The sequence below is a fragment of the Bubalus kerabau genome, chromosome 10, assembly GCF_029407905.1.
Source record: "Bubalus kerabau isolate K-KA32 ecotype Philippines breed swamp buffalo chromosome 10, PCC_UOA_SB_1v2, whole genome shotgun sequence".
Classification (NCBI taxonomy): domain Eukaryota; kingdom Metazoa; phylum Chordata; class Mammalia; order Artiodactyla; family Bovidae; genus Bubalus; species Bubalus kerabau.
Window position 1 is genome coordinate 7,790,499 of NC_073633.1, and position 15,775 is coordinate 7,806,273.

At 39.3% G+C, this 15,775-nt stretch overlaps 1 protein-coding gene across 6 annotated transcripts in view; it reads left to right on the forward strand.

The window, feature by feature from the left end:
• Positions 1-15,775, forward strand: part of KCNN2 (potassium calcium-activated channel subfamily N member 2) — a 582,895-nt gene that overhangs the window by 530,575 nt on the left and 36,545 nt on the right. For all 6 annotated transcript variants that reach the window (XM_055536519.1, XM_055536520.1, XM_055536523.1 and 3 more), the window contains one exon: positions 9,129-9,270. In XM_055536519.1, coding sequence (XP_055392494.1) covers positions 9,129-9,270 — 142 coding nt within the window. The remainder of the gene's footprint in view (positions 1-9,128; positions 9,271-15,775) is intronic.

Consider the following 15,775-nt stretch of genomic DNA (forward strand, 5'->3'; position numbering starts at 1 on the left):
TACAGCAGAGTGACTCAGTTATACATATTTATATACTTCATATTTTCTACTTTGGAGGCTCCTCTGTCCATGTGATTCTCCAGGCAAGAATACTGGAGTGGTTGCCATTCCCTTCTCCAGGGGATCTTCCCAACCCAGGGATCGAACCTGGGTCTCCCGCATTGCAGCTGAACTCTTTACCATCTGAGCCACCAGGGAATCCCTGCCATATCCTTTTTTTTTCACATTCATTTCCATTTTGGTTTATTACAGGATGTTGAATATCATTCCTTGTGCTATACATGGACCACATCTTGTTTATCCGTTCATCTTCAAAAGACATTTAGGTTGTTTCCATGTCTTAGCTATTGTAAATAAAGCTGCTATGACCATAAGGGTACATGTACCTTTTTAAATTATAGCTTTGTGTGGGTATATGTCCAGGACTTGGATTGCTGGCTTATATGGCAACTATATTTTTACTTTTTTGAAGAACCTCCATACTGTTTTCCATAATGGCTGTACCAATTTACATTCCCACCAGTACGATAGGAGGGTTCCCATTTCTGCACAGCCTGTCCAGCATTTATGATTTGTAGACTTTAATGATGGCCATTATAACCAGTGTGAGGTGGTATATCATTTTAGTTTTGATTTGCATTTCTCTAATAGTTAGTGATGGTGAGCATCTTTCCATGTGCCTACTAGCCATCTGTATGTCTTCTTTGGAGAAATGTCTATTTAGGTCTTCTGCACATTTTTGGATTAGGTTGTTTGATTTTTTTTTTTTGGGGGGGGCTGTTGAGTCATATAAGTTGTTTGTATATTTTGGAAAGTAAGCCCTTCTTGGTCATGTCATTTGTACATACTTTCTCCTAGTCTGTAGGTTGTCTTTTTGTTTTGTTTATGTTTTCCCTTGTTGTACAGAAGCTTATAAGTTTGATTAGGTCCCCTTTGTTTATTTATTTATTTATTTTAATTTCTAGTGCCTTGGGAGACTGACCTAAGAAAACATGGGTATGATTTATGTCAGAGAATGTTTCGCCTCTATTCTCTCCCAGGAGTTGAATGGTGTCATGTCTTTAAGTCATTCTGAGTTTGTGTTTGTGTCTAGGGTGAGGGTGTGTTCTAACTTCAGTGATTTACATGAGGCTGTCCAACTTTTCTAGAGATTTGAAGAGACCATTTTTTCTCCATTGTGTATTCTTGCCTCCTCTATTAAAGGTTAATTGTCCATAGGTGTGTGGGTTTATTTTTGGGCTGTCAGTGCTGTCCCATTGATCCACATGTTGGTGTTTGTGAGGCAACCATTTTTAAGGTTTATCTGTGATCTCTTTTTCCCCTCTGTAACTTTCGAAGTTCTCTCTATTCCTAGTATTAAAAATCTAGGATGATCCCTCTCTGCATAGGTCTTTTGTTATTCTCTATGAGTCCCTTGGACTGCAAGGAGATCCAACCAGTCCATCCTAAAGGAGATCAGTCCTGGGTGTTCATTGGAAGGACTGATGCTGAAGCTGAAACTCCAATACTTTGGCCACCTCATGCGAAGAGTTGACTCTTTGGGAAAGACCTTGATGCTGGGAGGGATTGGGGACAGGAGGAGAAGGGGATGACAGAGGATGAGATGGCTGGATGGCATCGCCAATTTGATGGACATGAGTTTGAGTGAACTCAGGGAGTTGGTGATGGACAGGGAGGCCTGGCGTGCTGCGATTCATGGGGTCGCAAAGAGTCGGACATGACTGAGCGACTGAACTGATCTGAACTGACTGACTGATGCAGATACTAAGTAGACCTTTTCTTTAGAGATGCCTACCTTCCAGTTTTCCTGGAAAGTCAAATAAATTTTTTTAAATTCCCTTATCTTTCCTTCCACTTCTCTATTCTCCTTCTGAAAAGTTAGTTATTAGACCCTCTATGTTCTCTGAAAATACATCTTTTTTGTTCTCTTTTTTCCCTTCCCTTCTCTTTTTGTCCTACTGCCTGGAAGATTTCTACCAGTTTATATTCTAATTGTATTATGATTATTTTTTATTATAATCTTAAGGTTTTTTAAAAGTTCCTCTTTTTTTATTCTTTAGTTGCATTCCTTTGTAGCATCCTGTTCCTTTTTATAGATTGCATATTTTCCTTTAGCTCTTTCATGATGTAGTGCAGAAAGTGCAGGAATCCCACACCCTGTCACTCTACATTATCTCTAGATTCTTCTTATTTCTTCCTTTTCCCTTATTTCCTTCCTTTTCCCCTCCCATTTTTTTTTTGGCTGTATATTTTTATAGAAAGAATACTTCAAATGTGTACTGATCATTTGTTATTCTTTCATGTTCCAGACTGGAAATTGGAAGCTTTGCTTGAGGAGGGAGCTGGTGAAATTCTCTGTGGGGTATATAAGCAAAAAGCTGCATTTTTTATTAGAAAACCCTTCCTGTAATGAAAGTCTTTTCACTGAAACAGTTCTGTTTCTCCAGAGAGAAACATCCTTTCTCTGTATTAGTGAATTCTAATATAGGGTCAAAAGCGGGGAGTGAAGAAAGGAAGTTAGGAATGTTGTTCAGCTTTGAAACTTGAATTTAATCACCATGTTTTCAGATCCAAACATCTTTCCTGACCTTAGCTGGGCCCTGGCTCAGAATCTCCAGTCTTTCCTCAGAGAACAAAACTCTGTCTCCTGTTAGCTGTCTGGCAGTACCATGCAGGGGCAGGCACCTGGGCATCTATTATTCCATATACTCAGACATCATAATTTCTCCTGTTTTCAACTTTGGACTTTACCCACTCATTGCATGGTTTTTCCAAGTTGTAAACTTTCCATGGATTGTATAATAAGCTATGCCTTTAAATTGTGAGTATTTAGGCCATTTATATTTAATGTGGTTACAGATATGCTTGGGTAAATATGTCCTCTGGCTACTTGTTTTCTATTCGTCCCATCTGTTCTTTGCTCCTTTTTTCCATTTCTGCCTCATTTTGGATTGCTTATCTTTTTTTCATTCTATCTTATATCTTTTACTAGGCTATAACTCATTACTCTTTGATATATTATTTTTAATTATTCTTTTAGGATTTATAGCATACCTATACACTTAGGTATACTATAACTAAATTACCACAGTCTTATCTTCACCTGATATTCTGTCACTTACTACAGTCTACCTTCAAGTGATACTGTACCACCTTACATACAGTATTTTCACTTCTCAAACCTTACAGTTTTATCTGCACATACTGATCAGTAAGTAGTTGGCTGAATAATCAAGGAGACCTCTCTACAGTTCTCTGGATCTGTCTCTGTGCAAATGTTTCCTCTCTGGTTCTTGGCCCTGTAAACTCATGGTCTCTGTGTATTCCCAGTTCTGTTCTCAATTTGGGAAGACGTCTGGGCTCCACTGATCTCCATCCCTGAGTGACATTCTGAAGCCTTTCCTGAGGCGTGAAGCTGGGGCACTTTTACGACTCACTTCAGTTGTTTACCACCTCACAGGAGTCATTGTTCTTTGTTACTAAATTATGTTGTGGTAACTATTGTTTCAAATATTTTTTCTGGTTTGTAGTTGTTTTAGGAAGCAGTGTAAATTCAGTCCTTTGTTGTTCCATCTTAGCTGGAAGCAGAATTCCCCATGTACTTGTGTTTGCGTTAAAATATGATAATTTTTATTCTCTGATTTCTCTCTTCCTTTTGTTCTTATGGGTTTATATCTTTTTCAATTGCTCTACTATCATTTTAGTGTTATTTCAGGAGAGAATGGTGGATTCAGGAGAAAGAATTGATGGCAGGTTGATCACATGAATGTAAATCTCTGTAATACTTTTCACCATTTAACTGAGGCTGACATTTGAGGTTAGAGCTGACAATTAAGGTATTTTTACATTCCATAGTATTAATAGTATGTTTAATAGAAAAGGGTTAATGAACATAGTTTATAAGCTGTAAATCTCCATTGTTGAATTATTTTTTACATGTGTAAAAGTAACTTATAAGTTGCATACAGATCTTGGAACATAACTGATAAGTCCGATTCATACTGATTGAAGGGAAAGACTCATTTCTATCCCCTTTTCGTATCTCTATATATGTGATCCTGAAGGCCTAACATGTAGCTAAGGACAAGTCAGTTTGAGAAAAAATGTTTCATATTGTCATATTTGTTAATTCAGTAAATACCAATTTCCTGCTATATTCTTTTAAGTAAAGATAAAACAATGAGTAAAGCATAATCTTTGTCCTCAAATTCTTTATAATTTAGATTCTTGGTGCCTGTTTATTAAGCTGAGCATATGTTATATGCCTACTGGGCCATGTTGACATTGATGGCATGAGAGATACCTGTAAGAGGCTCCTGGTATACAGAGAATGGACACAGTACTCTGTGGTCCAACCCAGAGTACCGTGCTAAAATTACTATGTGGAACCTGGAAAAGAGGAATTATGACCAGATTCTCAAAGTACAAATCAGGGCTAGGAAGGTAGGGGAGGGTTTTGTTAGGCAGAAGGAAGTGTACCTGTAGAGAAAGAGCTGGGGAGGGGATGGCTTAACTGCCCGCCCTTACTATAGCCAGAGCTCCTGTTGCTTATGGAAAGGTGCTGTAGGGGGGGCAGGAGTTCTGGGTAGAGACCATCTCATTCAGAGGGAAAAATTCAGTAATGCCCTTGGAAAGATCACCCTGGTGAACTTAAGCAAATCTAATGGAAAACTGTCATATTTGTGATTTCAAAAATAGTGATAGATCCACAGCCAAGAGTGAATGAAGAAATGAATGGAAACTACGAAAATAAACATTTTCTTCTTTTAAAACCTTAAAGCTGATCCCACAAGCTTTAAGTCTTTGCAGTATGCAGTTCTGTAAAACAGTTCACGAAGTCCTTTCTGTAAACCCTAGAGCCCTTATTTTAAAAGTTTGAGATCATCAGAAATTCCTTACACTAATTTTAATCTTCTTTAATATGTCTTAATTAAACAAGCATTCATATTGATTAGAATTTGAAATTTGCCCCATGAATTATTTTTTCAGGTCTTTCCCAGAATAGTTCTCCTTGTGGAGAAGGTTGGAATTATCTAAGTAAGTTTTTGAAGTGAAAAACTGTAGGAAATATTTTGAAAATATTTAACTTTTTAAATTGTGTATATTAATCATTCACAATGGTATCACTCTGCATTTATTCAAAACCTGGAAGTGTTCTAAGCAATGTCATCCTGTTGATAAGTCTTAATATTTGTTTCTGAGTTTCCAAGAAAGAAACTTTGATTGTTCTAATAGTAGCTAATGTGGTCCCTACTTACCTTCCTCTTGTTGACTAGTCATAAGTGTGTCTGAAATGTTACTTAAACATTAGTATGAAATATTCTTTTTCCATTCTAAGTTATCTTTCAGGCATGTTAATTAGTTAATAAGAAAAAAAAAAGGTAATTTACCATTGAACCCCAAGCCATTTAAATGCCAACTCCTAGAAAGTTGTCTGTTTCTAATTAGACCCTTCATATAGCAATACAGTGTCTGACCCAATAGACTTTCGTAGCATATAACTGCTGCTGCTGCTAAGTTGCTTCAGTCGTGTCCGACTCTGTGCAACCCCATAGACGGCAGCCCACGAGGTCCGCCGGTCCCTGGGATTCTCCAGGCAAGAACACCGGAGTAGGCTGCCATTTCCTTCTCCAATGCATGAAAGTGAAAAATGAAAGTGAAGTCGCTCAGTCGTGTCCAACTCTTCGTGACCCCATGGACTGCAGCCCAGCATATAACTAATACTGATTAAATGATATAATGGCATAATACTTGAGGATGGTGAAGAATTGAATAAGGATGGGAGAAATTTGTATATTTTAGACGTGTGTATTTATTAAATGTAGGCAACTAACTTTCATTGTAACTTTCAAAGTCATTAAGTGCTCTATACTTTGAAAACCAAATCAAAGCGCTTCAGGAAGAACAGATGACAAAGATTTTCACACCTTTGCCCAAGCTGAGGAGACTGACCTGTGCACCCCAGCAGTGAAGGCCCCTTAAAGACCTTTGTTTATAGTACAAAATCTCAAACTTCCTCTTTGTAGTTGCTCTACCAGAGGAACAGCATGTGCCTGGCAAGGAGGCAGGTATGTGCTAGTCACTCATGATGAGGATAACTTGAGGATATCACTCAGACGTGGTCATGTTTTCTTCATGGCTAGCGACTGAGAACACTTTGTTGATAATGGGTAAAGACCATAGTTATCTCAGCCAAAGATTGTAAATAGAGAAAATGCAAGTTCAGTGCTGAACACATAGTGAGGCCTCAGCAAATATTTCATCTGCATCAAGGAGTCAGGGCCATCAGCTCCTAAACGTATCGGATCTTTATGTAAATTGTGCTTTGTTAGGAAGGAACTTTGTGTCACAGCTGAAAATTGAATAGGACATGAAGCTTTTGCCTCCCCTCTCCTGTGTAGCCCACACTCATGCCAAGGTAATATATTCTCTGTTTCGGGCAATTGCTTGATGAGGACTGTTCATAGAGAGCCTCAATATTGTGAGTGGATTATAATCCATAGCGTGCTTCTGAGGGTTCTTTTTGAAATAGAAACCACATTCCCCCATGGCACCCCCATCACACAGGCATCGCAGCCTCCCCGAGCAGCCCACAGAGCCTGCTAGCCCACGCGTAGCTGAGCTCACACGTGTCACATCACTCTGCTTTTATGTGCGTGTTATTTATCAGAGGTTCTCAGAGGAAGCGCACTCATCTATCTTCCTTGAAAGTTAGGAATACATCTTTAAAAAAAAAAAAATTGAAGTATAGTTGACTTACAATGTTGTATTGGTTTCAAGTGTATACCAAAGTGATTCAGTTATACATACCTATGTTTTTTTTTTTCAGATTCTTTCCCGTTATAGATTATTATAGTTCTCTACTATGTATGTTCTTTATCAATGCTATTTATGGTAGGCCTTATTATTTATCAGTGTTATTTATGGTAGTATGTATCTGTTAATCCCAAACTCCTAAATTGCCCCTCCCCTCCCCTCCTCTTTCATAACCATGAGTTTGTTTTTTGTGTCTGTTTCTGTTTTGTAAATAAGTGCATTTGTTTCATTTTTTTTTTAGATCCCACCTATAAGCAATATCATATGATATTTGTCTTTCTCTGTCAGACTTACTTTACTTAGTATGACCATCTCTAGGCCCACCCAGGTCACTGCAAATGGCATTATTTCATTTGTTTTTTAGTGATTGAGTAATACGAGGCCTAAGGCTTCCTGGTGGCTCAAAAGGTAAAGAATCTGCCTGCCGTGCAGGAGATGCAGGAGACATGGGTCCGATCCCTGGTTGGGGAAGATCCGCTAGAAAAGGAAATGGCAACCCACTCCAGTATTCTTGCCTGAGAAATCCCGTGGACAGAGGAGTCTGGTGGACTACAGTCCATAAGGTCGCACAGTGTCAAGCATGACTGAGCATGTGTATCTATCTATCTATCTGTCTAATATGAGGACTACATCTTGACCTCCCTTTTGGCAGAGACAGCCTCTCCACTCAGCCATCCTAGGAAGAGGGGACTCTGCCTCTGAGTCACGATGGCCATTTCCTGGAGCTGAGTGGTGAGGCTGCTGTTCTCCTGCCACCAGAGACTCGCAGCATGCTGCTCAGCAGGGCTGGCTGCTGCATACCTGCCCTTCCCTTTTCTTTCAGAAGATACGGTGATGCCATCACACCTCCTTGCTCTGGGTTTCTACTCACTCCAGCCAGGGCTTTCTCTTTCCTAGCCAGTGTAACATGAAATACCATTTCTTAGCTTCTCTCTTGTTTGGAAGCAAACAAAAGAGTGTAAAAGTGATAAGCATGGGCCATTCTGTGTCCGAAGACAGAGATAAGACCCACTGTCTCCACTGTCAAAGGGACAGCACTACAGGGGAAAGCTTATACTCTCTAACCTTTCTGCACTTTGGGTTATGGCAGAAGCCTTGGCATGAGATAAAGAACAGAAAAAAGAAGTCTCAGAGGTTGTAATGGCGCAATGTAGGTTGTGAATGGGATCAATCCTGGGGCTCAGGTCACGGGGAGGCTTCTTGTCTCCACAGCTCTGATGACACAGATGGTTGAGCTGAAAGGCAGAACTGAGTGAATGCCAGCTTGGGGGTTATCAGCATGCTTCAGAGACCAAGAAACAAGGAAGGGCAAGCTGTTCCTAGTGGGCTCTGGGAGCTGGGAAGAAAGGGTGGTCCTTAACACAAGCAGAGTGAAGAGTACAGAATGCCCATGACTGCAACCCTGGGTGAGGGCCACCCTGCCCGCGACTGTGCAGAGCACACATCCAGGGCAAGTTCCTCCCGGGTGACAACTGGCATGGCCTCACGCTTGTATGCGTGAAGAACAGTAGTGCCCCACGAGGGGCCTGGGTTACTGTTTAACACCGGTAATTCAAGAAAAACATTGTATAATATCTCTTTCTGATATAAAAACCTTCCTCCTCGTTAGAAAAACCTGACGCCTTCTAGGATAACCAGGATAAACTACATATCTCTCCTTTTGAATACAAACGCTGTGTGTGTAACTCATGGGGCAATGACTTACATTAAGCTCTAGTTCTGGGTGTGGACTGTGCAATCGAAGATATTTTTCCCACCTTCAAGGAGGATGACTAGTACAGGACAAGTACAGTCTAGTCCTGTGGGAGGAGCCCCCGGGAGGGGCTGGGAGAAAAACAGAAGAGGCTTCTGACTGAACTGATTTTGAAGGGTCACCATTGGCCCACTAGGGAATCAGATAGCAAAGGGGACACCACGGCTTCTCCTGATACAGAGGCGAGGAAGGAGATTTGGCACCCGCACATCGTCCTACACTTTGGGCACATTAGTGAACATCAAGGAAGGACATTTTTGTGAGCAAAGAACAGGACTCAGAGATAAATGTGCATTAGTCAACTAACACCAGTGATAAAAGCTATTTTCATATTTTGCAGCTTCCCTTTCAAATTATTTTTAAAGTTGAAGAAATCTTGATGTCTTTCACATTGCTTAGGTAGAACCCCAATTTTACTTATAATAGTGAGCTGTGAAAACCTCTAAATAGAGCATTTTGTGGAAGCTACTTAGTAAATTCACTGGATTGAGTCAAACTGCCCTTGGTGGCCCTCCTCTAGACTAATTATAAAGGACTGGCTTTGTTTGCTATTTTTCAGGTACCATGATCAACAGGATGTGACTAGCAACTTCCTTGGAGCAATGTGGCTGATATCAATAACTTTTCTCTCCATCGGTTATGGTGACATGGTGCCTAACACATATTGTGGGAAGGGAGTCTGTTTGCTCACTGGGATTATGGTAAGTGTCTTTTCACTGTCCGTCTCTTTTATGAATACTCACGAAGACACTTAGTCCATTCCATCTATGTGTAAAGTCATAGTAAAATATTTGATTTCCCAAGCAGAAAGGCAGCATACATAAGTCAATTTTCTACTGGAAGAGAACATCAACAGTTTTCATCCTTTTTTAATTTAAATGAAATATAGTTGTTTTGCAGTGTTGTTAATTACTGCTGTATAGCAAAGTGATTCAGTTATACGTGTGTGTGTGTATATATATTATTTTTTAATATTCTTTTCCATTATGGTTTATCATAGGATATTGAATATAGTTCCCTGTGCTGTGCAGTAGGACCTTGTTGTTTATCCACTCTATATAAGCTCACATCTTCTAACCCCAGCCTCCCTCTCCACCCCTCTCCCAAACCCTTCCCCCTTGGCCACCACAAGCCTGTTCTCTATGTCCATGTTTCTGTTTCATAGATCGGTTCATTTGTGTCTTATTTAGATTCCACATATAAGTGATGCCCTATGGTACTTCTCTTTCTCTTTCTGACTTAATATGATAATCTCTAGTTTCATCCATGTTGCTGCAAATGGCATTATTTCATTCTTTTTAATGGCTGAGTGGTATTTCATCAGGTATATATCCCACATCTTCTTCATCCATTCATCTGTCAGTGGGCACTTAGGTTGTTTTCATGTCTCAGCTATTGTGAATAGTGCTCATATGAACAAAGGGTGCGTGTTTCTTTCTGAGTTATAGTTTCATCTGGATATATGCCCAAGAGTGGGATTGCCAGATCATATGGTAATTCTAGTTTTAGTTTTTTGAGGAGTCTCTGTATTGTTTTCCACGGTGGCTGCACCAATTTACGCTCCCACCAATAGTGTAGGAGGGCTCCCTTTTCCTCACACACTCTCCAGCACTTGTCATTTGTAGACTTTTCAATGATGGCCGTTCTGAATGGTATGAGGCGATTACCTCATTGTGGTTTTGATTTGCATTTCTCTAACAATTAGTAATGTTGAGCATCTTTTCCTGTATCCAATGGCCATCTGTATGTCTTTGGAGAAATGTCTATTTAGCTCTTGTGCCCATTTTTGAACTGGGTTGTTTTTTGTTGTTGTTGAGTTGTACAAGCTGTTTGTATACTTTGGGAAATTAATCCCTTGTTGGTGGCATTGTTTGCAAATATTTTCTTCCATGCTGTAGGTTATCTTTTCATTCTGTCTATGGTTTCCTTTGTTCTGCAAAAGCTTATAAGTTTGACTAGGTCCCATTTGTTTTTGTTTTTATTTCTACTGCCTTGAGAGACTGCCCTAAGAAAACTGGTATGATTTGTGTCAGAGAACATGTGCCTATGTCCTCTTCTAGGAGTTTTATGGTGTCGTGTCGTCTATTTAGGTCTTTAAATGATTCTGTGTTGATTTTTGTGTATGGTGTAAGGGTATGTTCTAATTTAATTGATTTACATGGGGCTGTCCATCTTTCCCAACACCACTTGCTGAAGACATGTTTTCCCAGTGTATATTCTTACCTCCTTTGTCAAAGGTTAATTGACTGTAGGTACGTGGGTTCAGTTTTCATCTTAATTTGCATCATGAAGCTCTGTTGAGGAGACAGTGCTGCTGGATTTGCTCTTTGGGATGAGCAAATTTGATCTTAGAGCTTCAGCTTCAAGGTCAAGAATTTCTTTACATCTGGATTCTGCCATTTCCAACTTGCCAGGTGAACTTAAATGAAATCCTCTTCTCTGAAATGTACTTTCCTCATCTATAAAATGTGGGCCATGAAAACTATCTTGAAATGTATCAAACAGTTGAAGAATAACACTTTTTCAATTAAATAGTTAGTGTTTATCATTTTAATGAATATTTCTTTTTTATTATCTCAATGACAGTGCTCACCTAGTAACTGGAAATAGAGCAAAAAAAGGACAAACTGCCTCTGTCTTCCTTTCATGGAGCTTATAGGTGACCACTTTTTTTTTTAAATAATTAACACCTTTTTTTATTAATTAACAAATGATGGTTAATTACATTTTTGACAAGTATGTGAGGGACTAAGACTTCTGATCAGATTTGGGCACTAAGGGAGAGGAATGGGATCTATTCAGAGAAAGAAATCCCTGGAAAGTTGACTTTGAAACTGAGATGGGAAAGGGTGGGAGCCAGGCAAAGTGTCAGGGAGGAAGGGCATTCCAGGGAGAGGAAAAGGTTTGTATGAAGAAAGTGAGGCCAGGGAGGGACTTGGTATGTGGACACAAGGCCGCTGGGTCAGGAGTGTCCAGAGTGAATTGGGAAAGAGACACAGGGCTGGGAGTGGGAGGCCAGATCTTATGGAGCTTTTGAGTGAGGTTTGCTGCCTGTCGTGACATGCCACTCTGCTGGGACACTGAGCAGGCTCAGACATGTTCCTTGTCCCTTCCTCACCTGGCCAGGACTGGTGTGTACCATTTACTTGAGATGTAAGAAAATGGAAGGCTATCAAATTGTCTAAAATTTACTGCCATGTGATGTGAACTTTGAAATGTCTGCCCCAGATGCTCCAGTTTTAGTGACTTGGGTTCCCCTCATTCCTATCTGCTTTTTCAGCTGGGTTACAGCAAAGAGCATCATCCTGGTGCTGGTTTGGTTTCTGCCTACAGAAGGATGTGAGCTAGCACTGGGAGCCCCATAGGCAGGAAATTCCCAGAATGCCTCAAGCCAGGCATCTCTGCCCAACGCCTCCACTGTGTCCACCCTCAGGTTGGCACGAGAGAAGCAGGCTCTCAAAGTAAGGACCATTGAAGCATGGCCAGGGCAGTGTGTACCCTTGTAGCAGCTGCTTAAGAAGATTGTTCAAAGAGTGAGAACTAGCTGGAAGGACTGAGTGTCCATGACATATACCAAGTAGGAACATTCTTCTCCCACTTGGTAGTACTGAACAGCTAGCTGTGAAAATAAAATCTGGGGGCTCATTTTAGGGTTACCAGTTGTAACAAGATGACTATTTGTGGAAAATATAATTTAGCATTCTTTGCTTATAAAAGAAAATACAGTTTTATGAATTTTAGTAATTTTTATTACAATTGATATGGTCCTTTATGATTACTCTTGGATCCCTTTCTTTTTCCTCAAAAGATGGCATTTTATTATATAGTATAATGCTTTGGGAAATAAAATTTGCATGGGTGTATTTTTGGAGGGCCCATAACAAGCCCACAAGGGACATGAATGATGCTATTTATACACACAGAACTGGTGATTGCAGAGTTTTTCCCCTTATGCTTCTTAGAAACAACTTCTTTGGCATTGGTTTTTGGCAAGACATCCACTCTTTTATTCTTGAATCAGGTATGACTCAGGGTTTGTACAAACCGCTTCATTTGCCATGGATCAGAGCCAAGTTTGAGGTTAACCTTCCCTGGCTCTTGTAATGCTTTTATCTTTCCTTGATTTTTTTCTCCGTCCCTGGCATCTCAAGAGCAGCTCCTGCAAAGTCTCATCTGACAGCACAAATCTTTTATTTCATGCCTTTAACTACTTCCTTGCTTAAGTTTCACCTGTAATCTTACTTTGTTTTTAGAGAATACGTTCTAAGCCACTTGATCTATATGGACACAAAAGTATTGCATGCTGGGAAATTCACACTATCTTCCCTGCTGCCCTCTGAGCTCCTGCTGTAAACTTCAGTCCCTCTGTCCTTAATCTAAGGAGCTCCATTCCATTTCCCTCTTAAGAACAGTTTCTTAATTAACTTGATGAGAAGTTGTGTACTTCATATAGAAAAGTTGAGTGCTCTTTGACTAATCTATTTGCAAAACTGTATACAGTGGCATAGTCTTTATCCACTGGCCAAGCAAATTCACACAGACTCAGGCCACAAAGCAGTGGTCTGGGGGTGCTTCTGGGAAGTTAGTTATAGCCCATGTAAATTTCCTGGGGATCAGGAGCCTAAGTATCGAGATTACCTAGAAACTGTACAGAGAGTGGCTGATAAATTTAGTTTCCTATAAGAAGTTTTCTCAGAGTTTGTATAAAAGGTTAGTTTCCTTTAGATGAACTTTGTTTTAATTTTGTCAGACATCTTTTTTTTTTTTTTTTTTTGCCTTTGATCACATGAAATTTAAATACCAGTTTTTTGCACTGGAATTGCCTAAGTCAGATATGACTTGCTTTTAATTTCAGGCTCTTTTATTCATATATTTTTCTTTCTTTCTTCTTCCAGCCTATTCACCCCTGCACTTTTGCAATGCATTTTTAGATAAAATGTACATTGTCACGTTTCTCATGAGTCATTGCTCGGTGTTTCTCTGGTCTTTGATAAACTGTGAAAAAGAAGCACAAGTCACAGCAGCCCTGGGAGAGCACAGGGTCAGCCCTGTACCGTCTTGCACATCATCTCTGAAGCACTGAGATTCCTTATGTTCTTTTATATTTCAATTTTCTTGTCCTTGTGTTTATGAAATTTTGATAGAATTTATACCCTATGTGATTGTTTCACTTTGAAGCATGTAATATACAGTTGATCTGAATGCTAATGCCTGCAAAGCTTTCCCATTTCAAAAATGTAGACGTAAAGAAATTAACAGTGCATGTTTTCTTCGTAAAGCTAATGAAAGTAATGAATTATTTCATAGAATCATCTTAGATATTCACATTTCATTGGTTAAAAACTCAAAATGAAACTGTCATTTAAAAATTTTAAATAACAATTTATATCATGAATTACTTTGGGGAGCCAAGGACATTAAGATAAAACTCATTTCTGCCATGGTTCTTGGCAGAAATGTATTGTTAAACCATGAGGGAAGAGAGTTTCCATAATATTTCTAAGAAAGAAACAAATGGTCTTATCAAAAAATAACTTCTCCTTGGCTGAAATGTAAGTTGTAAATCCAAGACAATCATGGAAAGGTTTTAAAATAAATTTTAGGTTGTGTTTACAATGCTATGTAAAGATGATTATCAAAATATTAAAACAAGGGGTTTTATATGTTAAAATGCCTGAACAAGAATTCCGTTGTGATGGATCAAATGAGTCAAGACCTAACTAATATTAGAGCTGATGAAACAAAGATCTCTTCCCTTTCCATGGGTCTTATTTTAAAAACACAAGATGATAGAGCTGCCTAATAGACAAAGTCCTCATTACCCTTCAAGAGAAAACCACTGAGGTTGTCATTATTTGTCTTTTTCCTTCTTCTTCTATCCTTCCTCTTTTTAAAAGAATTTTACTCGTGTAGTTGTTTTACAATGTTGTGTTAATTTCTTCTGTACAACAAAGTGACTCAGTGATACATGCACACATATTGTCTTGTTATAATTTGTCACAGGATATTGAATATCGTATAGTTGCCTGTGCTCTACAGTAGGACCTTATTGCTTATCCATCCTGTGTGCAATAGTTTGCCTCTGCTAATCCCAAACTCCTAATTCTTCCTCCCCTATCCCACCCTCTTTGACACCCACAAGTGTATTCTGTATGTCTGTGAGTCTGTTTTTCTTTTGTAGATATGTTGATTTCAGTCGTATTTCAGATTTCACATATAAGCGGTATTATATGGTACTTGTCTTTCTCTTTCTGACTTACTTCACTTAGTATGATAATCTCTAGGCCCATCCTTGTTGCTGCAAATGGCATTATTTCATTCTTTTTATGGCTGAGTAGTACTCCATTGTTTATATATACCACATCTTCTTTATCCTTTCATCTGCTGATGGACATTAAGGTTGTTGCCATGTCTTAGCTATTGTAGATAGTGTTGTTATGTACACAAGGATACATGTATCTTTTCAAATTGTAGTTTTGAAAATATATATGCCCAGGAGTGGGACTGCTAGATCATATGGCAATTCTACTCCATAGTGGCTGAACCAACTTACACTCCCAGCAATAGTGTATGAGACTTCCTTTTCCCTACACCCTCTCCAGCATTTGCTATTTGTAGACTTCTTAATGATGGCCATTCTGACTGGTGTGAAGTGGTACCTCATTGTAGTTTTAGTTTGCATTTCTCTAATAATTAGCAATGTTGAGCATCTTTTCATGTGCCTAATGGCCATCTGTATGTCTTTGGATAAATGTCTGTTTAGCTCTTGTGCCCATTTTTGGATTGGGTTGTGTTTTTTTAAATTAAGTTGTATTAGCTGTTTGTATGTTTTGGAGCCAAAGACCTTGTCAGTTGTGTCATTTGCAAGTATTTTCTCTGACTCTGTAGGCTGTTTTGTTTATAGTTTCCTTTGCTATAGGCTTCCCTTGTGGCTCAGCCGGTAAAGAATCCACCTGCAATGTGGAAGACCTGGGTTCGATCCCTGGTTTGGGAAGATTCCCTGGAGAAGGAAAAGGCTACCCACTCCAGTATTCTGGCCTGGAGAATTCCAGGGACTGTATAGTCCATGGAGTCGCCAAGAGTCAGACACGACTGAGCGACTTTCACTTCACTTCATTTCCTTTGCTGTTCAAAAGCTTGTAAATTTGATTAGCTCCCTTTGGTTTGTTTTTGCTTTTATTTCCATTGCCTTGGGGCACTGGCTTA